Source organism: Miniopterus natalensis, chromosome 2 (genome assembly GCF_054644295.1).
Source record: "Miniopterus natalensis isolate mMinNat1 chromosome 2, mMinNat1.hap1, whole genome shotgun sequence".
Classification (NCBI taxonomy): domain Eukaryota; kingdom Metazoa; phylum Chordata; class Mammalia; order Chiroptera; family Miniopteridae; genus Miniopterus; species Miniopterus natalensis.
In genome coordinates this window covers 614,275-639,586 of record NC_142082.1, presented here as the reverse complement: position 1 = coordinate 639,586, position 25,312 = coordinate 614,275, and the positions used below count along the sequence as shown (strand labels likewise).

The following is a 25,312-nucleotide window of genomic DNA, read 5'->3' as shown; positions in this document are numbered from 1 at the left end:
CATGAGATGAAACAGGTTGAAAATCACTGCTCTGAACCATCAAAGCCCTTTCTGCCATATAGCAATGTGTTCAAGATAAAACCAAAATATTGAGATAGGATCCTTGTGCCAGAGGAATTTCAGCCTCTTTCCACAAAAGGAAGAAAACTCTGAAAGAAAGGATGTGCTGATTCTATATGTTATTTAAAATTTCACAGAGACCTTCCAGAGTCAGCCGAGTTTAAATTCTCCTCGGTGGCCACTGCAGTGATCACGCCTCGTGCGTGTTTCCTTTCCCTTTTAAATCCCTACTAATTCCTTAACACACTTAAAAAGAAACAGCCTTACGTCCGGTCCAGATGTCAGCATACGTGAACCTGGGGCTCAAGTTCCCCCACAACCCCATCAAAATACGACTCAACTGCGGAACAGCCATCACTCAGAACTGCCTGAGGTCTGGCTGAACCGAAATCCCGTGACCGAGGACACGCAGGGGCAGCCACACCGACGGGCGGGAGGGTGGAGACAGGGACCAGGCTGGCTCCACACCCACCTGCAGGGGTAAAAACCCGGAGGGACATCTCAGCTGCGGAGACCCCCCGAGGGGCGAGGGGGACCAGCCCTAGGCCAGCCCAGGTTCCAGAGCCAGGAAGAGACGTCCCCCCAACTTCCGATGTAAAAACCAGCGGGATAGAGGCCGAGCGACACGGAGGCTGCTGGTGCCCGGGCGGTTCCCCTTAAAGGGCCCGGGCGCTGACCGCAGACTCACTCCCTCTGAGCTCAGCCCTGGGGCAGCAGCTCGAAAGGAACCAGGGGCCCACGGGGAGGAGCTGAATTGTCTGGTATCGGGGTGCGAGCGGGAGGGCAGCTTTCTCCCGGGCAGAGAGAGCGGCAGAGGCCACTGTCACCACCGCCAAGCCAGCGTTAATGAAACGGTACAGGGTCTTCTTTAGGAAGAAGGGAAAAAAGATAAAAAATACGAATAAAATGGCAATGAATTCATACCTATCAACAATTGAATCTAAGAAACAAAATAAACGAACAATCGGGACAGAAGCAGACTGATTGATACAGAGAATATTTTGAAGGTTCCCGGGTGGGAGGGCGTTCGGGGGATGGGGACAGGTGGAGGGACTGAGCGGCCCAGGTTGGCTGTTACAGACCAGTCACGGATTCAGGGACAGCACAGGCAATGCCACTGTGATAGCTGGTGTCAGACACGAGATTCATCAGGATGGTCACTTAGTAAGTTACTTGGTGTCTAATCTGGGGTGTACGCCTGAGACTAATATAATATTGTATGTCAACTAATTGAAAAACTAAAAAATGGTTTTTAAAAAAAGAAAGAACATGGCCACCTATGCATTTCATTTCCCCCTCCCTGGCACTTTGGATCCAGGATGTGAGAACCGCTCGGTGTCCCCTCAGTCTGCACAGGTGCCCACCTTCCTGGGGACTGTCATTCTGTGGGTGCCTCCCCACCAGGTCCCATCGCCGGGTCACCAAGCCCTGAGGAGTCAAGCTTTGGGGGGGCCTCCCCCAGGCTCTCAGGCTGTAGGGCTCCCGGCCGCGACCCTGCACCATAATCGTAACTAATCGGGCGGGGTGGTGGACACAGTCAGGTAGGGCTGGTACCTAGCAGAACCACAAGTTGCCGCTTAACGTTTTATTAGTTGGAAGCAAGAGAAAGCAGAGTAACCAGGTAACACAGGTGTCAGAGTCTCCGGCCAGGATGCTGGAGCTGCAGGATCCTGTCAGCAGGGAGTCCAAGCCCAGGCGTGGGCAGGACGCTGCTCAGAACCCGGGGCTTTCCACCCCGATGGACCTAAACTAACGCTGAGCAAACACCAAAATTAAAAGCATAACGCAGGCGCCCTCTGCGGCCACATGTGGAGTCCCTCGGGCCGGGGCACGCACTGGGCGCGGCACACCGCACGCCTGGACCCCGGGCGCGGCCTTCACTGCGCCGGGCCGGAGGAGGAGGCGGGGATGAGCTTCGGCGTGGCCTGCTGGGGCGGCTGCACGTCCGGGATCGTCTCCCCGTGCTTGTACACGCTGACCGTGACGTCGATCTTCTCGCCCCCGTACTTGTTCTTGACGTTGATGCTGTACTTGCCCGAGTCCTCGGAGGTCACGCCCTTGATGCTCATGCTGACGAACTTGGCCTGCTCCACCTTCACGGAGAAGTGCTCGTTGAGCTCGAGGTCCTGGTCGTTCTTGAACCACACCACCTCGGGGTCGGGGTTGCCGAACACCGTGCAGGTCAGGTTCAAGGTCTGCGGGAGGGAAGGGGGGGGTGGAGAGGGGAGCGTGAGAAAGACAGAGGTCAGGCCCCTCTGAATGGCACTGACCCTCACATCATTGAGTCAACATGCTCTTTATATATGTAGGCACCCGCCACACACTGGGGTCCCCAAACAGCAGGATGCAAACAAGTGGAGTTTCATGCACCAGCTTCTGAGAAAAAACCAATGGTAATATCTTCTATTCATCCTCAGCTTAAACCCGGGGCCTACGCCAACTAAAGAATTTGAAGGTAATCAAATGTATCTACGTCTTACAGTCGATGTTTTTAGCATGTTTCTCAGTTTCCTTTATAGTCAGACTTGTGGACCCTCAGGCAAAGCCAGAGAACACACTGTCCTATAGCAAGTCGGACGCAGCAGCCATTGTGGACTCAGTGAAACACGCTTGAGCCTGAGTAAAGTCAACCCCTTCTGATTTCTCAATGACGCCTCTATCCTGAGCCCCAGGACTGTTCAGCCTCAGCTCTGGGCTTCCCTTAGCTGCTACAGAAAAGGCCTACACACTCTTGTATTTTGGCTTAATAAAGCTCTCTCCACTCTCTCTGCTCCGTGACACTGAGCTAGAGCTCCTGCAGCATCCAGAGGGGTGTGGGTTAGATGTCAGCAACTCCACCGGCAGGTGCCCAGTTAAAACTCCAGTGAGCAGCTTCCAGTACATATTCCAAAGTGGCCTTGGAGCTCGGAGAGAGATTTCTTTTCCATTTCACATTTGCAGAGGGTGGCTCCCACCTTCACACAGGCAGGTGTGTCCCGTGGCTATGGGTGTGGCCCCCCCATCCTTGGTTCATTCGTTATTCCCCTGACCAGCCAGGACCAAGGGCCTCAGGACCCAGTGGACACCCAGGCACAAGACCAACAGCCCCACAGCACCAACGTGTGCCTGGGGTCATGCAGGTGGTGTCTGTGGATTCAGAATATTAAACACAAGGGTTACCAGAGGCAGTGGGGACAAGTAGGATGTGAATAAGGAGCCCCAGTCGCCCAGAGGCTGAGTGACAAGGGCCCACTCCCCTGCTCCCTGTGCGGCCCCTCACTGGGGCTGTGTCCACTGCTGAGCCCAGGTGTCCCGGTGTCCGGCTGGCTGTCCTTACCTTGCCTTCCATTATGGTCACCACGTCAGGTAAGCCACCAATCACCTTGCCACGATCTGTAACAGGAAGGGACTCAGCTGAGAAAACCATCAACAAGGGTATTCCCCCTCCCGGCTCCTGGGAGCGGAGTGTGTACACAGCCCGTGCAGTGGAGGGCTGAGCATGCGTTGTGAGAGGCGTGTGAGCGGATACAGTGTATCCAGTGGAGGATGGAGCATGCGCAGGGAAGGCTGTGAGAGGCTCCAGACAAGCATGGGGTGTGAGTGGACACAGTGTATCCAGTGGAGGACAGAGCATGCGTAGGGAAGGCTGTGAGAGGCCCTGGAGGAGCATGGGGTGTGAGTGGACACAGTGTATCCAGTGGAGGACAGAGCATGCGTAGGGAAGGCTGTGAGAGGCCCTGGAGGAGCATGGGGTGTGAGTGGATACAGTGTATCCAGTGGAGGACAGAACATGCGCAGGGAAGGCTGTGAGAGGCACTAGAGGAGCATGGGGTTGAGCGGGGCTTTGAGGGCAGAGAAGGTGCACCCAGGGCTGAGCTGGGAAAACCAATCAGGCAGGGAAGGGGCCTCTCTGTGTGTCTGGAGAGTAGGATTGTGGAAGGGTGGTGTGTTATGTAGATACTATTTTCATTTCCTGTATATTATGATGTTTGACATCTTCAAAACCTCCCTGACTGGAGAGAGATGCCCCTCCCAGCCCAGCCGGGAGCACAGCTGGGCACCTAGGACCTGCCCATCAGCCATCCTGAGCCAGCCCTCCTCGCCCTGCCCCACACTCAGCAGGTGACACTCCTCCACCTGGGTCACCGGGTGCCAGGCAACCAGGGACCACACCCACAGCCCAAAGCCCCAGAATCGTTCAGTCCAGCCCTGAGTGTCCCCTGCCCCGCCTGCTGTTCTTGGGGAAAGCCCAGTGAAGGCCGTGGCCTACCTGCTCCCCAGCCCGTCTTCTGCCTCCTGACCCCACCCCCAGCCCAAGTGCTTCCCACACAGCCTGGCGTGTTTCTAGAACCTGCAAGTGTAATGAATGAACTGTGTTTCTGAGCCTCCTGTCTCCCCTCCTGTGGCCGCCCCTGACTGACCATCTCGTAAAACAACACAGGACAGGTGGGGGATGGCAGGAGGGATGAGGTGGGGGGAGGGGCAAGGCGCGGTAGGTGACAGGGTATATTGGCGGCATCAGGAGGGCAAGTGAGCATAGGCTCTGCCATTTATCATTCAATACCCAAGATTAATACCCTAAAGCAGGGCCCTCTGCCCTCCCACAACAATGAACAAGATGTTCCCTGTACTTACTCTTCTCTGCAAAAGCAGCTGCCCTGGAAACCCAGAGGGAGGGGAGAGAACAGAAAGAGAGTCATGAGAAAACGCCATGGACACCAGGCGTCCCGCAGGTGAAGGGTCAGCTGGGGGAAGTGGGGAGGACTGCTTTCTCTCAGGACACACCCAGCTCCAGGGACCACATCTCTGCATTTTCCCGATGCCCCCACCACCCATTCTCAGAGGGGGACGCCCTGTCCTTCAGCGGTTAAAACCCACAGAGGAGCTTAGCATTCAGACTCAGAGGCTGGAGAGATTTCTTTTTCCGCTAAATTCAGCAGATTGCACTGGAGAGCTTTAGAATTTTTCAAAATGTTGCTTTCTAATTTATCTTAGTCATGTGTTCATCCCTGCAACTGATATTTATTGAATAACCTAATTCAGGCCAATGACTTCTGTTTGGGATGCTCTGAAATTCAGACACACACTTAAAACCAGAAGTTATTTTTTCAATAGCTGCTCCAGAAATGGACTATTATTCAGCACTGAGAAGAAATGAGCTGTGAGGCCAGGAAAAGACATGGAGGAACCTGAAATGCACATGACTAAGTGACAGAAGCGGATCTGAAAAGGCTACACACTGTGTGACTCCAACTCTGACATCCTGGAAAGGACAGAACTATGGGGACAGTAAAAACATCAGTGGTGGTCAGGGTTGGGGTGAGGGGTGAACAGTTGGATCCCAGAGGATTTAGGGCAGTGAATCTACCCTGTGTGGTACTAGAATGATGGACACAGGTCATCACACATTTGTCCAAACCCACAGGATGCACAACACAGAGCGGCCCTGGTGTACACTGTGGACTCTGGTGATGATGACATGTCGGTGCAGGTTCATCAGTGGTGACGAATGTCCCATCTTGAGGAGTGTTGATGGTGGGGAGGCTGTTCCCGGGGAGGGGGGGATTTGCCTTTATCTCAGTTTTGCTGTGAAACTAAAAATGCTCTTTAAAAATAAAGTCTTAAGTAGAACCTAAACATATAACTTTTTGAAAAATTGCTCTTTGTGATGTGTTGCCATAATTATCACTATTTCAGAAATTCGTCATTTTAATCATTTAGACCAACCCAGGGTTATCACGACCCTAGGAAGTTAATCGACAGATTCACTTACAGTTCAGAAGAAGGCCTGCCCTGATCCACACAGACCTGCTTAAAGTGCCATTTTACCCCAGTTCCCAGGAAATGACAGGCCTCGGGTCACCCACGCGCCCAGCAATGTCCCCACACTCAGCAAAAATAACCACGAGGCCCCTGAAGCCCCGGCGCTAGAGCAGTAACCCATGAGCAAAGCTTACTTGAGCTGCTGGAATTCGGCAAGGGCTTCGTCGAAAGCTGGAAGGAAACATGTCAACATTACCAATGGTTTCAATGTGCTCGGCTTTTATCCACCAGCTCAGAGGCTCCGCGGGTGAATCTGCCTCACGGAAGCTGACAGGCAGCCAAGTGAACACACTGATTCTTCAGAAATGATTTCTCCAAGTGAAAAATCACCAGCCGGTGTGGCTCAGCGGTTGAGCATTGACCTAGGACCCAGGAGGTTGCCGGTTCGATTCCCTGTCAGGGCACACGCCCGGGTTGCAGGCTCCTTGATCCCCAGCAGGGGGCATGCAGGAGGCACCCGATCAATGATCTCTCTCATCACTGATGTTTCTCTCTCTCCCGCTCCCTTTCTCTCTCTGATATCAATAAAGACATAGTAAAAAGAAAGAAAGAAAATCACAGAGCCAGGCTGCTTCCCCCCAGCATTCTAAGGGGATCTCTACAGGCCAGATGCCTAGATGCTAAGGAACAACCATCTCACCTTGACCGGACAGGTCGAGCGAGCGCTGATGGTTGTCTTTTCCGTCAAAAATCTCAAAGGTGTATTTCCCTTTGTCTTTCTCTGTGGGCTCGCAGATCTGCAGCCAGGCCATCTCCTCGCTGCCTCCGATCCTCATGTGCTCGCTGGACGAGATCTTAGCATCTCTTTAGAAATAAAAAGCAACGGGAACATCCTTGAATTCAAAATCTCAGTGATCTGCATGGCACTTGTGGGGCAAGAGACTCGGGGGTGGATGGGAAACCTTGTCCGACTGGCCAGCGCTTCTGCCGCAACAATTTTCCTGGATATTAGTAATTTTCTTTTTCAATCCTCACCTGAGGATATTTTTCCCATTGCTTTTTAGAGAGAAGGGAGGGATGGAGGGGGAAGGAGAGAGAGAGAAACATTGATGTGAGAGGGGCACATCGATTGGTCGTCTCCTGCACGCGCCCTGGCCAGGGCCACAGATCAAAGCTGCCGCCCAGGTACGTGCCCTTGACTGGGAATCGACCCTGCGACCCTGTGGTGCACAGGACGGCACTCTACCTGCTGAGTCACACCCACTAGGGCTGGGTGCTAGTAATTTATTAACTACATCAGTAGCTCAGCTCTGAAAAGCTTCTAAAATTAAGCATGATACTTAGATTTTAAAGACACATTGTTATTTAATCTATGCTTCTTGGTCACAATATTATAGACTTTAAAATAAACGGTATGGCATTTTTTCCTTTAAAAATTTTTTTTTTATTGCATATGATCTAGCGATTGCACTTCTGGGTATAAACCCAGAGGAACTGAAAGCAGGGCCTCAAACAGACACGTGTGCACCATGGGCACAGCGGCACCATTCACAGCAGTCAGCAGGCGGAAATGACATAAATGTCGGTCAGTGATGGACAGACAAGCAAAACATGGTCCATCCACTCAGTGGAATGTCATTCAGCCTTAAGAAGGGAGGAGCCCAGCCTGGCTGGTGTGGCTCAGTGGTGGAGCATCAACTTAACAACCTGGAGGTCAGGGTTCGATTCCCCGTCAGGGCACATGGCTGGGTTGTGGGCTCGATCCCCAGCAGGGGGCGTGCAGGAGGCAGCTGATCGATGTTTCTCTCTCTGTCTCTCCCTTCCTCTTTCTCTCTAAAATCAATTAAAAATAAACACTGAGATGAAAGCCAGCTCTTGTCTTTCTCTCTTATGAAGACACCATGAAACTTCTCAGCAGTGGACCCTGCTGGTCTCCAGGGTCAGTACTTGGACACTGGAGGTCTGGCCCTTCGTAGATGACATATTAACTTCACCTCTGAGAACGAAACCCTCTCTCGGAAGAGCAGTTTTGCTGAGCTCCTGTTTGTCTGCTTCCAACTCACTCTGAACAGGTTCCAGCCCTCCTGTGAAGTGGCACGTTCCGCATGCCTGGGTACATTACTCAGCATCTTCACCCAGACACAGCGTCCTCGCTTATGCCCGCACCTCGGAAGATTCTCATCACCCTCTGCTGAGTCCATGTCACCCGTAACACAAAGCATGCTGGCTCCGCAGTAACGTCGGCAGCCGTTGCTTCCTCAGAAATTGGTCTCTCACCCTGACCAGTGGCTCAGCGGAGGGAGCATCAGCCCTGCACTGAAGGGTCGAGGACTGAATTCCAGGTCAGGGGCACGTCCCTGGGTTTCAGGTTCAATGTTCAACCCAGGGGGCGAGTGCAGGAGGCAACCAATTGATGTGCCTCTCTCACTGATGTTTCTCTCTATCTCTCTCCCCCTTCTCCCTCTCTCTCTACCTCCCTCCCATCCACTCTCTAAAGAGCAATGAAAATATATATATGTGTACATATTATTTTATTATATATATTATTAAATAATATATGTGTGTGTGTGTGTGTGTATAACCTTGGGTTAGAATTAACAAGAAAAAATTGGCCTCTGACCCCGTCAGGCATTCTGTACCTGCCTCTTCCCTTTTCTCCTTTAGCCATGCTGGTCCCCGGCCCCGAGCTGAAGCTGGTCATCATTTATTGGAACTATGGGGTCCGAGAGCACAGGCACTGCCCTCATCCACGGCACAGCCAGTCCACGGCTGCAGGACTTACTTGTGATACCAGTTCACCTTCATCTCCTCGGTGAAATATTTCATGAAACACTGCAGTCTGATTCCGTCTGGGGTGCAGAGTATCTTCAGAGGAGAAGCGGACATGCCTGCGGAGAGGGAGATATGCTTGGATCTATGAACCGCAGACTTGCCACGTTGGTGGGAGCCACATCAGTGGGAGCCACGGTGGTAGCCACGTCGGTGGGGGGCCACGTTGGTGGGAGCCACGCCGGTGGGAGCCAAGTCTGCAGAAAGGGTGCTATAGGCAGGTCCTTGCCCACCAGCCACAGACGTGATCCCACATCCACGCATTGCAGTCTGTCAGCCCCAGATCCTTCACACTTGTCCCATACCACAGTCATTCACTAAACAAGCATCTGCCACAGGAGAATTATTGGACAAACTCTGCTGAACACTGTAAGGAACACACCATTTTTTAAAAAGAATCAGCACCTGCCCCTTAGCAGCTCAGCCTGCGAGGAGGCGAAAGTGTGGGGATGGCTCTGTGACCCAGGAAGGGCTGTGTTCATTGATCCAGAACCCAGGATTGCAGAAAATCAGCAAACGGGACAAGGGAGCAGAAAGGACCCAGGAAGGGGCCAAGGAGACACAGGATAAGTCAGTAAAAACTGGGTAAGGGGGGAGGAGGCAGAAGAACCCACAAGCAAAAAGAAAAACCTCAGTGAGAACGTCCCCACTGAGTCTGGACTACGGACTAGACTGACCTGGTCTGATGGGGGCGGGTGGTTTGAGGGGGGTCAGGAGGCAGATCATAAACAAGCAGCCCATGATTACGGCTAAAGCTCTGAACTTGAACCAGGGACCGTACTGTGTCGAAAACTACAGAATTTGTATAAACTCATGGTATTCCCTCGTGTAGAAGATAATATTTCTATAATTGGCAAAAATGAAAGAAAACAATATGATGACACGCCATGGATGGGGTGTTGTGGAGAAGAGGCCTGTTAGCCCTCTACTCCACAACGTCGGAAAGCAACTGGAAATTTATATCGTGACTCGAAAATACTCATGGTATTTCTATATCATAGTACTTGTGGGAGCTCAGTCAAAGGAAATAATCCCAAATATTGAAAAAGCCTTTCTTTGCCCAAAGATGTGCGCTGTGTTGTTTTTTATGACAATGAAATGTTGTGCGTGTCTCACAGGGAGGAATTTTACTCCATGGTCCAGGGGTCCCAAGCGCAGGTTAGGGGCAGGGAAACGAATTAAACCAACAGCCACGGGGACACCCGGCCTCCCCTCCTCTTCTCTGTCCTGCTTTTCGTGGGCTCAAGGAAGACAGAGAAGGAGAGTTAAAGATAGAACCAGAGGAAGACGTGGCTGGGAACCCAGGGTGCTTGGCATGCCCGAGATTTGCTAGGAGCCAGGAACATAGCTGAAGCCCAAGGAGAGCAGCAGAAATGCCTTTTACAACCCTGTCTCCACCCTGCTCTCTATAGAATTTTGTCACGTGCGTTAAAATCGGAGGGGAGCCCGGCCAGGCGTGGCTCAGCGGTTGAGTGTCAACCTAGGATCCAGGCGATCGGGGTTCGATTCCCGGTCAGGGCACATGCCCGGGTTGTAGGCTCGATGTATGACTCTCTCATCATTGATGTTTCTCTCTCTCTCCCTCTCCTTTCCTCTCTCTGAAATCAACAAAGGTATATTTAAAAAAAAAAAAAAAAACTCGGAGGGGAAGAGAATGGACTGAGACCTGAGCTCCCAACCTGGCACCGAGAGCAGCCGACGACACACCTTAAACACAGAACTACAGAAATACGGTCGTCCAGCCAAAGGCCGATGGTGGGAAGTTCAGAGAACACGTGGAGCTGGTGGGCGATCAGGAGCCCAGAGGTTTCCCAGTCCAGCAGCGAGGAGGGAACAGCGTCCCGAAGAAACACAGAGGGACAGAGGGAACAAAATTCCAGAAAATTTCTCAGCACAAATGCACGAATCACGCCTGGCAGTTTCTCTCAATACAGAAGGGCGAGCCCTGCGAACGGGTTAAAATGTCCCCTCGGAGGCAGGCAGCTCCTTTCAGCCTGACAGCCAGTGGAGAATTGACCTTGTGGACCACAGAGAAGACAGGCCCACGGACTCACGTTCCAAGTAACCAGGTCACAAGCCTGAGCCCCAAGAGCGATGCCGACCAGGCCGACAGTAACCAGCAGGCCCGTTCCCACCGCCTGATTTTACATCGACTGCACCGTCATGGGGACTCACTGCAAGGGCTCAAGGAGCATTTCGACTTTTGCTAAACAGCATTTCACCAGGCAGAATTACGTGCGTGATGATGTCTTAGAAATGCAGGTCATGTGAAGAGGAGAGACTCCCGAGGCGTTAGAGGGGACGTGGGGCTCGGAGGGACCCAGGAGCTCAGCTGCCCCTCGACCCTGCGGGGAGTGAACTGAGCGGCTGAGATGACACCGCACAATTTTCATGACTCGCTTGTCGTGGGAACACCCCGTGGTCTCGTCTAAGATTCTGCAAAACCAGTGCTCCCCCAAACGTCCTGTCGGCTCCAGTTAAGGGGGATACCTCGCACTCGACGGCTCCTCCATCTGCTGTCTCCCTTTCAGCTCAGCATGGAAAGTGCAGAAACGCAAGGGGCCCAGTCACACGGGACGCGTGATGAACAAGCAAGGTTCATAAGACAGATTCTAAACACGATGCTGAAGAGCCCGGCAAACACCCTCGAGGGGCCGTCGGATAACCAACGGCTGTGCCGCTCCCTCTGGGCCCCTGCAGGACGGGCCCCTCGGTCCCCTTAACTCCCTGCAGGGCTGATGCCCATCCTGGGAAGCAGGGATGTTTGCCCCCAAAATGACTGGAAAATGGAAAGTCATTTACTCACCGCAGACTCTGCTCATCGCCAAAACCATGTCCTCGTACACTGAACGGAGAAAGCAGAGGCACCGTTACCGCCGCAATCTTATCAGAGAGCCCCCTCTTCGCCTCTAACTTGACACAGGAAACTGAGATGTTCGTTTGGGAAAGGACACATTGAAAGGGCCACATTTATCCATAAAAGGCTGGCGTGTGTCATAAATCCTCCCGGCCAACTCCCTTCTTAAACAAGGAACAAGAACATTTCGCTCAACAGACATCCAACAGTGCGACCAAATCGCTTCGTCGCGGTTTCGACCATTTTAATGGCATCGGAAATGGGGGGAAACGCGGCTGATGATCGTGGACCAACATGATATTTCACAGGAACCCAAAAATAATAGCCTAGGTTTTCCTAAAACACCGAAACAGCTTTGAATGTAGCGAAAGTACAAATCTATTTTCTTTTACTGTTGCTGCTAAAAAACAATGGGTCCGATAGCCAAGGACACAAATGAAGGGGCCAAAAGAAAGTCTCGTCCCGTTGGCAAAACGGATTCTCCTCGGCAGGACAAAGGAGGCCTCACTTACGTTTTCCCGACACCTCGAGGACAGACACGTCCTGACCTCTGTCGTCCTTCAGGGTGGCCTTGTACTCCCCGTGGTCCTTCTTCGACAACTACAAATAGAGCACATTCCGCAGGCAGCTAAAATCAACGTCACAATATAAAATGTAATACCCGCTGCCCGGCCAGCGTGGCTCAGCGGCTGAGCATCGACCTATGAGCCAGGAGACGGCAGTTCGGTTCCCGGTCGGGGCACAGGCCCAGTCCCGGGCTCGGTGCCCAGCAGGGGGTCTGCGGAGGCAGCCGATCAACGGCTCGCTCATCGTTGATGTTTCTCTCTCTTTCTCTCTCTCGCCCCTTTCCTGAACTCTCTGGAATCAATAAAAACGTATTTTAAAATGTTTTCAAAAAGAAAATGTAGTAGCCGCTAACACAGTCCCTTTGCAAACTGTGGAAACCTGGGATGCAAAGGGGGAGCTAAGGCGGCACCTACGAGCCGTGGGAAAGCCCCGTTCCGTGGCTCCTGCGTGGCTTCTCTGAAGCACCGCGACGCACCTTCGGTATGAGCAGCTCGCACACGCCCCTCTCCAGGTCGGGCAAAGTCTCCGTCTCGTACAGAGCATCATCCTTCAGCCATTTGAAGACTGTTTCTTTCTTGGTGTTTGCAACCTGGGAGACAGAAGCCTTAGGTTCAGTATGCGAATCACTCCAGCTCGTAAGAAAAAAGTCCCTTTCGGTTTTTAAATCACAGATCTTAAAAAGAACCCCCTTCTATTATAGACACTCAGAAAGAGGCTCATGGAAGAGCCGTCAGTCCTAACAATGGCAAACACGTTTCTAAGTTCCAGCTTCTAAAATAATTCAGCCCTCGCGCTGGCACCGAGACAACACTGAAAGTCTAAGAACCAGAACATTCCCGGGACCCAAGAGTCGCTCCGTCCGCCTGCACCTGACCCAACACCGTGCACCTCACCCTCCGGGCCTCCCTGGAGGCTCCCAGCCCCCAGAGAACAAGTCCCACCTTCTTGTTAGACCTGATCTCACCTTACAGACAAGGCGGACTTCACACTCCTCTGTAACATCCCAGTGCAGGTACTCGGCGAAATGAGGGCCTGAGGGGGGGGGGGAGAGGTTTTGAAAAGTAAAACAGAATAATATATATTATATATATAAGCACATGTATATGTATGTGTGTATGTATGTATATGTGTGTATGTGTATGTGTGTGTGTGTGTCTATTATGTATATTTGTGTGCATTTGGGGCAGAAGGAAAGAGCTGTTCGCTATGAACCGAGACAACTAGTTTCCAGGCTCTGAAGCCGACGTGTTGGGGGCTGACTCTCCGCTGGAGCCTGATTTCCGAGTGGAAACGCACCGTCTGGCCACTCTCCCGCCAACATCTCTTCTCCACTGCTCTTTAGAAAGGAGGAAATCGTATTTCTTTCCCCAAAGCATATGTTTAACTACAAGCAGATTTGGAAAGTATTTATCGATATCTTTCATATAAATATATTCTACAAAGTTAAAAGTCCATACTGGAGAAACGAGCGAAATAAATATTTTTTACTATTAAAAATAAAAATAAAAACAACAAAAATAAAAACGTCTTGGTGTTATATTTTATAATTCATATTCTAATATTTTCAAAAGGCATAGAGATTCCGTATAAAAAACCCCATTAAAAAATAAGCCCTTGGGTTATTTTTCAGGTTCTAAAATGTATCCATTTTACTTCGTATCTAGTGAGCGTGCATTTTTTAACACCATATATTTAAAATGTACTGTTTGCAGTTAAACAGTTAAAACATTTAAAAGCTGAAACATTCCCATGATTTTAAGCAAAACAGCACGTTCCTGGCCATTGGAATTGCTTCTGCTGCCCACACCTCAGAGCCTAACAATGGCCCCAACTCACCCACCTCTGTCCCTTTTCCTTTTTCGTCAAAATGCTGGGCCCCAGCTGGACGTTTGGGATGGACGCCCCCACCCCCCGCTGTAAAGTTGGTTCCCTGTTCCCGCCCCGTGCGGGAGGCAGCCGTCAGCGTGTCTCTCACATCAGTGTTTCTCTCCCCCCCCCTCCACTCTCTCTGAAAAGCAATGGAAATAATATCCTCGGGTGAAGATTAACAAAACAAAAAAATTTCTTATACAATAAATAAAAAATAAATAATAAAGCCCATCAGCTAAGCACTGAGCTCCACCTAGGACAGTGCTATGGATGCTACAAAAGATACAGGAGCTCAGGGTCGGATGCGCCAGAGGAGCCCGGGGGCGTCTCAGGGCGTCTTCAGGCATGAACCCCCATTCTGAACTCAGAGTGGGGGCCCTGGGAGGGCCAGACCACAAAGAGATGACCGTGTCGGCGAAAGGAAGAAATTAAATAAATGGGTCAGCGCGTCCAAAGCGCTGTCCTGGGCATGGAGGGAACAAATCTGGTTCCGCAGGAGGAGAGCCTCAGCCATCTCCCGGGCGGGTGGTCACCCGAGAGTTTTACGGGAAGACCACCTGCCAACAGAAGTGAGTGGGCAGGAGAACTGCCTCCCAGCCGCCCACAGAGGAGGCAAGTTAGTCAGCTGGCAGGCGGCACGGAGCCCGGCCAAGCTGGTCGCTCCCTGGGCCCAGACAGGCAGCAAATGTGGGCGCTGAACCGTAGGCTCTGGGGTTTTAAAGGTAGAAGAAAAAAAATCCAGATGAAATTAAGGAAAATGACAAAGAACAGGAAAGCTCCTGGATACCTAGAGACAAGAAGTGGTCTGGGTTCCGGCTCATGAAGCAGATTCAGTACCGGGCATGGCCCAGCGTTCGCTCTAACTAAACATCCAAGCCCTAAACCTCCGTGTTGTGCGCGTGCGGGCGAGCATGCGGACACCTACCCTGTTTCCTGAGGAATTCTTTTCTCTGGAACTCGGCCTCGTCCAGGACGGCCTTGAACGCTAAGTCCAACATGCAAGGGGGAGAGAGACGTGAGACACGTGTGCTCCTCTCTGCGGCAGCACCCGAGAGAAGTTCCTCCTACGGGCGTAACCCCGTCTCGCCTACCGTCTCCGATGAGCACCAGGGAGGACTGGTTTTTGGCTTTCCCGTCGTGAATCTGCACCGTGTAGGTCCCCTCGTTCTCGACAGTGAACTGATCCATCACCATCTCGATGATGCCGGTGGACTTGTCACACTTAATTTTGTGCGTCTGGAACCATAAAGGAAACAGATTCCACAGTGAACCTCCTTCCTCCAGGTTTCTCTCTGTCGTGGGCCCGTTCCTCCAATTCTACGTCTTAACGGATTGGGACACACGAAACCCAACAGGTCACATTTTAATCCCAACAGGCTTGGATTTAAGACTCCTGGTCTCTTATCTAACCCAGACCCGATCTCTGACCACGGCAGGAGGCCAGGGTCACCCACCTCTCCTTCATCTTCTCAACCTTCCGCCCCCCGATTTCTACACGTCAAACGGGGGCAGAAACACAGTCAGTGGTGACTGTGAGTGACCAGCAAAGCAAAGCCGGCCCTCTGCCGAGACAGGGCACCGCACAGATACACACAGGCACTCACACACACACACGCATATACACACACTCACACATGCCACACGCTCACAAACACTCATATACATACACACACACACATGCATATATACACACACATATACACACACATGCCACACACAAACACTCATATACACACACTCACACACACGCATATACACACACATATACACACACATGCCACACACAAACACTCATATACACACACTCACACACACGCATATACACACACTCACACATGCCACACACTCACAAACATATACATACACACACACACATGCATATATACACACATATACACACATGCCACACACAAACACTCATATACATACACACACACGCATATATACACACACATATACACACACGCCACACACAAACACTCATATACACACACTCACACACATGCATATATACACACACACATGCCACACACTCACAAACACTCACATACACACACACATGCATATATACACACACTTACACATATACACAAACACTCATACGCACGCACACACACGCAAAAATGCACGCATGTGCACACATGCACACACCCACACATTCGCACACACATACACACCCCCACACACACGGACGCACTCACCTCGCTGTCAGAGACTTCTCGGTCATTGATAACAAATCGGAAGCTGGCATCAGGTGACAACTGCTCTGCCTGCAGCCAGAAGCGGACTTGGCCCCGATCGAAAATCTCATAGGCCAGTTCCGACTTCAGCGGGATGGCTGCAGGGAGAAAGGAGACCGCGGTCGGTAACGTGCGAACCCGCGAGAAAGGAGGCTGCTCCTTGCGGGGAACATCCCTGCTGCTTATTAAACTCCCCAAGGACGTGAGGCCCAGGAGTAGTGACATCATTACGACGCCCCAAAGCAAGAAAGGCAGCCCTGGGCGGCCTGTGGTGCCTGGAGCCCGCGCTGAGGGTGCTCCGGGTGCTGGCAGGTGGCCTCCAGCCTTCTCGGTGGGCCCGCGACGCAGGGGGCGCCTTCTCTCCGTGTTCAGGGCGATTCAGCAACAGAGGCTCCCCTCGGACCAGCAGCCACACTGAACCCCAAATTCAAAGCACCCTCTACACAATGAAAATTTCTACAAGTTTCAGTCACAGTTGGTATTGGTTTTAAGTGAACGGGTGACAAGCCTGTGGGCTGGAGCAGGACATGGGGCCGCCCCTCCCCAGTGCCCCTGAGGGCCCCCCCACCCTGCGCAGCCTCGGGGCCGGGCCGGGCTCACTTACTGGGATTTTTTATCTCGTTGCTGAGCGCCATCAAACGTTCCAGCTCTACAAGGAAGAAAGTCGGGTCCTTGGTTCGTGTGTACGTTGCATCAATTTTAGACATTTGCTAATATTCTCCTTCCCAGTCGCCAGGCTACTGAAATGCAGCTACAACTTGGGGACTTTACCAGCAGGATGTGACCAGACTCCAGACCCCAGAGGTGGTTTAATTTCTACCGTAATTTTTGGCTGCTATAAACAGTCCCACCCCCAGCCTCCAGCAAAAGCCCTTTTCCTAAGCAAACAAGTTCCAACACGAGTGCCCGGCCCCGAAAGTGCCCTAAACCCGGCAAGGCCGCCTGCGTGCTACACGCATTACCTGCTTCATCCAGGACGAAGCTGGAGGACACTCCATCCGTGTCGCTCACGGACACCGAGTAGGTCCCCACGTCCCCTTTCTCCGGGTTCTTAAAGTACAGCTTGGAGCTGGGGGGGGGGGGGGGGAGGCAGGGGCGCGAATGGTTAGGGCCCGTCCGCTTTTCTAAGGGGGTCACACTGCCACCTGCCAAGCGCCACTTACTGGTCCCCGACTGTCTCGACCTGAAACTTCTCCGGGTCCGAAATCTCCTCGTAGGATTTGCACCACGTGAACTGGGAGGCGTCGGTCATCTCCGGGCAGTCGAAACTCAGGTAGATGTTGCCCTGCTCGTCGACGCCGGCGCTGACCTCCTTCGTGCCTGCGGGGCGAGGACCGAGGTGAGCGCGCGGGACTTAGGGACACGCTGTCCCGTGGGCGCTTCTCTCGGAGAGGGTGGCCCTGGGCGAGCCGACCGCGCGTCGAATCGTCAGCTTTGTTCACCATCCTCCTGGGACATTGCGGGGGGAAGAGCCGACCGCTCCAGGGGGCACACGGATGGGGGGGCTTTGGGTTTTGTTCCAAGTCATCGCATTTCTGCATTTTCGTTCATTTTCTTCTCGGCGTCCAGGACTCGTGGAGGGAACCCCTGGGGGCTGCCAGTCCAGCCATAAAGACCTTTGTCTCTCTGTGGTCACCCCTCACTCTCCTGGGGTCTCTCTGCGGTCACCCCTCACTCCCCTGGGGTCTCTCTGCGGTCACCCCTCACTCCCCTGGGGTCTCTCTGCGGTCACCCCTCACTCTCCTGGGGTCTCTCTGCGGTCACCCCTCACTCTCCTGGGGTCTCTCTGCGGTCACCCCTCACTCTCCTGGGGTCTCTCTGCGGTCACCCCTCACTCTCCTGGGGTCTCTCTGTGGTCACCCCTCACTCCCCTGGGGTCTCTCTGCGGTCACCCCTCACTCCCCTGGGGTCTCTCTGCGGTCACCCCTCACTCCCCTGGGGTGAGATAAAAGACCGCCAGCCCTTGTACACGCTGTTTTAGCCCCAATTAAAGGTCACGGGGACCTGCCCTGCCCTTGCCTGTCCCGGGGAGAGCCCTGGGCCATGAGAACTGGCTCCACCTCACTGCCCATCCCACTGCTTCAAAAACACGACAGGACACCGCTCGTCCACCCACCACGTGCCCGTCCACACTCGCGGCCAACCCTCGGGGTCCCCCCCCGCAGGGACGCCGTCCGGCCCGGCTCACCCGGCCTGGCCTCCAGCAGCACCGGCTCCGACGCGTCCGACGGCAGCCCCACGCCGCTGGCGTTCACGGCCCGCACGCGGAAGACGTAGCTCTTACCCTGGTGCAGGTCACGCACCTGGAAATGACGGGGAAACGTCACGCGGATAGACAGAGGATGAGTTTGTTACGTTCCGCGCTCTGTCAGGAACACGCCGCCTTTTTCTAAAAGGAAACAGTCCCCCAGCTGGAACCGCTGGGGGCGGTCGGCTAGAAAGCAGGACGGTTCCGGCCCAGCCTGGCCGCAGGAGCACGCGGTTTGCAACAATTGTTTTTAAGCCTCGCCTGAGGATATGATTTTATTGATTTTAGAGAGAGAGGGAGGGAAAGAGAGACAGAGACAAAGACAGAGAGAGAGAGAGAGCGGGGAGAACACCGATCAGTTGCCTCCCTTACGTGCCCCACTGGGAGCCGAGCCCACAACCATTCGGTGCCCAGGACCACATGCCGCCCAACTAAGCCACCTGGCAGGGCCACTGGTGACAGTTTGGATAATTTCTCTCTCTCTGTTCTTCGCCTATTTTAAAGCAGAATTAAAATCAGATCATCTAGTTTCTAACTTGGCGTTAGAATTACTTAACGTAATTCTATGCATGGAGCTAGATATCATTTTAAAGTGAATTTCACCTGTGCAAAACGTCCCCCCATTTGGACACATCAAAATTTGACGGATCTCGTTATATCTGTGTGGATAATCTGCATTGTAATCCACGTTGATAACCACAAATAAAACACACGTTTGCTAAATTCCTAAGGAATTGGTTTAGCTAGAATCTTGGAAGCCGATTTATTCATTCCAAAGAAGCTGACGTTGTTTCCTGTCATTGCCTGTTTCCAGGACGGTGGCCGCCAGTCACACCCAGTGGAGGTGCAGCCCCGAGCCCCACGCGGGTCAGGCTTGCGCTCAGTGGACACATGTCACCTCTCTGTCTGAGTCCCACTCAGAGCCCCCCCCAAAGGAAAAGTCCCAGCTGGGCCCTGAGCCGGGGAGACGGCCTCGCAGCGGTTGTCACAGGACCCCGGTGACTGGTCAGTTCAGGGGCTAAAATAGAAACATTTTGAGAGAGGAAAGAGCAATTTTCCCAAAACAATTCTGCCAAATGTGGTAAAACCGTGTACTTCTGTGTGCGTGTGTGTGTGTATGTGTGTGCGAGCATGCACACGTATGTGCGTGTTGTCAGGCAGACTTCATGGGATCCCAGGAACTCAGCTCAGCTCATTCAGTGTGGGGCCTGCGGTGGGAGCATAAATAACATCGACGCCCCCGCCCCGGGTGGAGCTGCAGACGACCCCGTGCACGGGCCGGTCTGAGTCCCGCTCACCCAGTGCCGTCCTCGTGGCGAGACTTCGCTCTGGAAGGAAACCAAGGTCGTCGCCACGGTGCCCACAGCCGGGCGTTGAAGTTCCCCAGCTGGCCTATGGCAGGGGTCCAGGCCCTGCTCCCAGAGGCAGGGGACAGCGAAGGGACCCCTCACCTTTAAGTAACGACTGGCCGTTGTCGCCTCGTTGACGGTGGTCCATTCTTCGGAGCCCTCTTCCTTACAGTCCACGAAGTACCCAGACACGGGGCTGCTGCCAGAATACACGGGGGCTTTCCACAGCAGGACCAGCGACGTGTCCCTGACCTCACAGAAGGTCAGGTCGTAGGTGGGACCTGAAACGGGGTCCGGTCAGTGCGCGTGCGTGCAGGGGCCACGCAGCGAGCTGTGGCGAGGTTGCTGTGTCCGAGCGGACGTCTCTGGCCATGGACAGCGCTGCGGCTCCCGGTCACGTGGGCAGTCCACCCTTTTTCCAGAGGGGCCGCTGAGCTCAGTGCCGGGAGCTGGGGGCAGAGTCTGGCTTAATGGTCCTGGGGTCCCACCGACCAGGCTTCAAGGTCCATGGGTGTCCTCAGGGTAACTCGCAAGTCCAGGTCGCCCACTCTGGGCCAGCGGGTACGTATCGTAGAGAGAAAGGTGCACAGCAAGGACAGGGCACTACCGTCCCCCACCCGCTGGGCAGGACGCCTGTCACCTGCCGCCTGCCTGCTACGCCTGGTGCTGCCACATTACCCTCAGCTCTGCTTTCTGACAACACCCGATGCCACCCCCAGGGCACAGGCTGGCCCCGGGTCCAGAGGGCGGGGGCGCCCCACCTGAGCCTACGTCGCCCTGCGTCTCTGCCTGTGGCTCGGCTACTGCGCATTAGGCCCTCAAACAGGCCCCAGGAGCTTTAGCAGCTTTTTCTTCCCCTGGCTTTTCTAAGGGGCAAAATCTAATTTCATTAAAACAAGTATCAAAAAATGGAAGAGACAGCCCCAGCTGGTGTGGCTCGTTCCTTGGGAGCATCGCCCGTATGCTGAAAGGTCGTGGGCTCGAGTCCTGGTCAAGGCACATGCCCAGGCCTCAGGTGAGGTCCCCCGACCAGGTCAGGGCGCATGCAGGAGGCAGACGATGGACGTTCCCCTCCCACATCAACCTCTCCCTCCCTGCCTCCCTTCCCCTCTCTAAAAACCAATGAACATGCCCTTTTTGAAGGTTTTTCAAAAAGGACTAGATGAAAAAGCAGGATAGTCTGGCCACAATATTGGAAAAAAGTGAATTTTTTAGCTGTTTCAGCCTCCACTTAGGTTTTTGTTCATGTTTTGTTTCTTTCAAAATATGGGCCTATCACCTACTAGGTCCCTGCTGGGCTAAATGCCAAGGAACCAAGGCCCACACTCGGGAATCTGTGAAAAAGGCTCTAAAACCTGGCGTCCCGAGTAAATGCAGATTAGCAACAGTTACCTGTTTTAGAACAAGGGGCCCAAGGCGCCCATGTGGCCTGAGAGGAGGGCACAGCGGGAGCCCTGACGTCACGCTCTGTCTTAGCCGGGGGCCCCCCACACGTCCCCTCTGGCATCTGGCCGCCTGTCTCTCTGTCCCTCCGGGAGAAGCAGCCTGGACCGGGAACCTCCAGGACGGCCCCAACTTTGGGAAGCCAGCCTCACGGTGAGGCAGGGGTCCCTTCAACGAGCTCTCTGGCCTCACACTTCAGAGCAAATCACTGTAGGCTTGTCACCTGCTATAGGCCTGTCACCTGCTATAGGCCTGTCACCTGCTAACCTGTCTGCACCCTGTCCGACCATAGCATGGACCAGCCTAACCTCAGCCATGCCCTGAGCCGGGCTCAGCAGACGGGCCCCCACACAGGAACGTGGCAGAACCCTGCTCACTGCCGAGACTGGTGGGGCTGCGCAGACACAGGGCTGGCGCCCGGGAAGCCACTTCCCAGGGTGTCCCCACGGCGCAAGGGGTGAGTGCACTAGGCCTGTGTCCAGGAGAAGCAGCCTCTTACCCGGCTCCGGCGCCGTCCAGGCCTCGCACTTGAAGAGCTCGCTAGGGTCCGAGGGCTGCCCGATGCCCACCAGGTTGGTGGCAGCGATTTTGAATTCGTATAATGAACCTTCAGTCAAGTCCTCCACCTGTTAGATGGCGACATGAATTAATACATGGAACAGAAGCCGCCTGACAGCCTGCTGATCTGTAGAATGACTACAAGGCTGAGAATTTTTAAGTCCATTTTTGTCTCTGGATTGAACTATCTGATGCCGCCAAGCTCTGGGTCACTGAACAAGGGCTGTGCCCACAACGGGATGTCACCCAGGCAAAGCTCAGCAAATCCCAAAAACCCACCGTCAGGATCCTCTCCTTGACGGGCGCAGCGTTGACCTCGTGCCAGTTCTTGTGCTGAGCCTCGCGCTTGTCCACGAAGTAGCCGAGGATGGCCGTGCCCCCGCTGAACCTGGGCACCTTCCAGCCGAGGGTCATGGAATGGCCGTCGCAGTTCAGGAGCGTGATCCCGTACGGGTGGGACGGGACGGCTGGGGGAAAGCCACAGAGTTACAGAAACATCTGAAATTCTCTGGGACCGTTTATCGAAGTTCCTTAAACTAAAAACAGCTCAAAAGGCCACCGATGCTGCTCTATTTCAGCCTCTGTTTTGAAAAGAGAGATCCATGCCCTATATAAAATATATGTAGCATATATTTTAATGTGCGTACATGAGCCAGGAAGCACATGTGCTAATATTTCCCGGTTTTAATTTGCATGTTATTAGCATATGGCTAATTAGCATATGGCTCCCTGTCCCACCGGCACGTCCCTGACAAGGAGCCAGTGCAGAGTTTCCCACAGAATCGCACGTTCCCTGTGGGACTGTGTGCTCTGCTCTCCTCCTCCGCGGCGTCACACGTGGCCGCACGAGCGTGTATCCACGCAGGTCACGCACCCTGCGCATAGGACAAAGAGCCGGCAGCCGGCGTCACTCACTGAGGGCAGCCTGCACCTTGATGGGGTCCGACTCCTGCGAGTTCTCGCTGGTCCCCACGGCATTGACCGCTTTCACGCGGAAGATGTACTGCTCTCCAGTCGTCAGGCCGTGCACCACGAACCTGGGGAAACGGGGGGCGCTGCTACCGGGTGTGGCCTTTCCCTCCGTCCTCAGGGAGAGATCATTTTGAATAGTCCCTAAAGCGTTTCGGGCAAGTGCACAGGAACTATCTCATCGACCTCAAACTCCCACATCCGTGCGTGGGGACAAGAAAACAGCCTCACCGTGTACAAACTCCCGGATTTGTGTCCACCCCGGAATAGGTTGCCTCTGCGCTCTGTGGTTCCTATTTCAGTTTTGCTTCTGTACTTTGCTCCCAGGCAGTGACCTGGGGCTCGGGAAGGCGGGGAGGGGGGCGCACCTGTTGTAGCCGATGGGCTTGTGGTTGCAGGGCTCCCAGACGTTGGATCCGGCCACGCAGCAGTCCACGTAGTAGCCCAGCAGGTCCTCTGCGTGCTTCGGCCTGTCCCACTCCACCACGACTGACGTCTTCGTGTCCCGAGATACAAGGACCCGGCCGGGAGCAGAAGGGGTGACTTTACAGGGAGACAACGTGGTCCATGGTCAGTGATGTCAGAGTTTCGGAAGATACACGGAGACCTGCAAGCCCCTCTGTCCACAGGGAATGGCAACCCAGGTTTGGGCCTTTAGATCAAACTTGGACGAACAGGAGGGAACAGGGAAGCGAGGGTGGGTGAACCACCAGAGGGCCCAGGGGTGCTCCCTGTCCTCTCTGTCTGCCCAAGGCCCTGCCTGCCTGCAAAAAGAAGGAGATGCGACCACAAAATCTCACCCATCCCTCCACCAGGACCACTGAAAGATCTTCGGTGACACATGCTTTGGCTAAGTGGGTGGTAACTATTTTGGAACGGAGAATTGCCGATTGTGAGGAAACGAGTCGCATTCCCGTCACCTTCATCAGACTCCGTGAGGAACTCAGGTTCGAATCAGGACTTGACCATGGATTTTCTCATCTAGCATTTGACATTTCAGAGAGGGAACCTCAGCCATACAGGCAAAAAACTCTAGTGTATCTAGGGTTGGGATTTCTATTTAAAGTGACCGTTGCCTAAAAGTATTTCTAACCCATTTATCAGTTTCATAAGAAGATAAAACTAGAGAAATGTTGAGAACTGACCAGAGCATGGCAGAGGGATCTTCTCCTGCCAAATGAACTTTTAAGGCTCCTTGACTTTTAACTCCTATGCCACATCAACGTTTTTATCAACGAAATAATGGTTATCCAGTTTCATCGTCTTCAGGGGCCCATCCTAAATTCCAGCCACTCGCCGTAACTCACCAATGGCGTCCTGGGCCTGAATGGGGGGAGTGATTTCCGACGGGTCGCTCAGGCCGTGTTTGTTTGCAGACAGAACTCGGAACACGTACGGTTTCCCCTCAGCAAGATCAAAGACGGCGTACCGAGGGGACCTCACAGCCGTCTGGGCATTGACCCGCTGCCAGCTGCCGCTCCCGACCATGGACTGCAGAGAGAACAGGGCAGTAATGGAGCCGACACCCTCAGCAAGCTGGAGGAAATGGTCCATTTTAGCTCACCCAGTTATATTTGGGGATGTCCATCCTGTACTCCGCACACGGGGCCATCAATAAATCTTTTCCAAATTTTATGAAAAGGGAATTTGAGAAGAAGGTACGAAATTATTTAAGGTTGAAAATGCTTACCAATAAAATTTTCACTTGAAAGGGAATAATTAAACCATAGAAAATGCAATAGAATCAATACATAGGTTGCAGTTTTAGTACAATGGAATGAACTGTAAACGGTTAAGGAATATAACTCAGCAGTTCACATTTGGTTTAAAACTGTTGCTATTTTGCAGCTACTTATAGTGGTAATAATGTGACAGTGGTAATAATCTCCATAACTAGTGATAGGGTGGATACATTGTAATACAGTCATACATTTAAAATGTAGCTTTTTAAGTTATTGTATAAAGATCTTTAATAGGATGAGAAGAATTGTATCATTTTGTTCAATGTAATAAAGGATGCAAATTGTATCCATGATATATCAAATATGTAAAAACCTATGGAGGAGAAGACATAAATATATACCATTTGTTAACAGTAACTATTTTATATGATGGGATTGTGGGTGGTTTTAATTTTATTCTATATAATGTCTCTGTATTTTCCAAATGTTCTATACTGCATGTTTGATTTTTACCATTGATAATTACTTTTAAAGTTCCAATTATATGTTTCATTCTTTTCCTATAGAGAAAATCCCCTTTTCAAAAGGAATTCTGAGGCAGTCAAAGCTGGGTGCAAGTCAGCCTGTAAAGGCTGCTAGATTCATGTTGGAAGAAGAGGTTTTCTCTCATTTTAGCAGAAGTAAAGTCACTTTCTTGGAGCTGACACAGGCATCCTTAGTAGGAGGCCTCCTTAGTAGAAAACACACCTGCCCAAGTGTGTTTTCTGGAGAGGGACAGCAGGGGCTGGAGGCAGGAGGTGGACACCTGGCTGGGTGACTAGAGGACAGGACCCTCTGTTAGAGGAGGGAGGACAGGGCATGAGTAGGAATAAACCCGAAGGGACTTAACTTACTGCCCA

The 25,312-nt window shown here is 52.9% G+C and overlaps 1 protein-coding gene across 1 annotated transcript in view; it reads right to left on the bottom strand.

Annotated features, from left to right (window-relative positions):
* Positions 1-1,937: 1,937 nt before the first annotated feature.
* MYOM2 (myomesin 2) overlaps positions 1,938-25,312 on the bottom strand; it is a 51,141-nt gene continuing 27,766 nt past the window's right edge. The window contains exons 15-37 of the mRNA XM_087813506.1: positions 24,039-24,222; positions 23,100-23,274; positions 22,678-22,799; positions 22,042-22,229; positions 21,704-21,830; positions 19,864-20,042; positions 18,353-18,467; positions 17,328-17,484; positions 17,127-17,233; positions 16,769-16,813; positions 16,126-16,262; positions 15,016-15,160; positions 14,850-14,909; positions 13,020-13,087; positions 12,531-12,644; positions 12,001-12,088; positions 11,438-11,476; positions 8,585-8,690; positions 6,503-6,666; positions 5,997-6,033; positions 4,675-4,697; positions 3,377-3,432; positions 1,938-2,255 (exon numbers count right to left, since the gene is read on the bottom strand). Coding sequence (XP_087669632.1) covers positions 1,938-2,255; positions 3,377-3,432; positions 4,675-4,697; positions 5,997-6,033; positions 6,503-6,666; positions 8,585-8,690; positions 11,438-11,476; positions 12,001-12,088; positions 12,531-12,644; positions 13,020-13,087; positions 14,850-14,909; positions 15,016-15,160; positions 16,126-16,262; positions 16,769-16,813; positions 17,127-17,233; positions 17,328-17,484; positions 18,353-18,467; positions 19,864-20,042; positions 21,704-21,830; positions 22,042-22,229; positions 22,678-22,799; positions 23,100-23,274; positions 24,039-24,222 — 2,754 coding nt within the window. The remainder of the gene's footprint in view (positions 2,256-3,376; positions 3,433-4,674; positions 4,698-5,996; positions 6,034-6,502; positions 6,667-8,584; positions 8,691-11,437; positions 11,477-12,000; positions 12,089-12,530; positions 12,645-13,019; positions 13,088-14,849; positions 14,910-15,015; positions 15,161-16,125; positions 16,263-16,768; positions 16,814-17,126; positions 17,234-17,327; positions 17,485-18,352; positions 18,468-19,863; positions 20,043-21,703; positions 21,831-22,041; positions 22,230-22,677; positions 22,800-23,099; positions 23,275-24,038; positions 24,223-25,312) is intronic.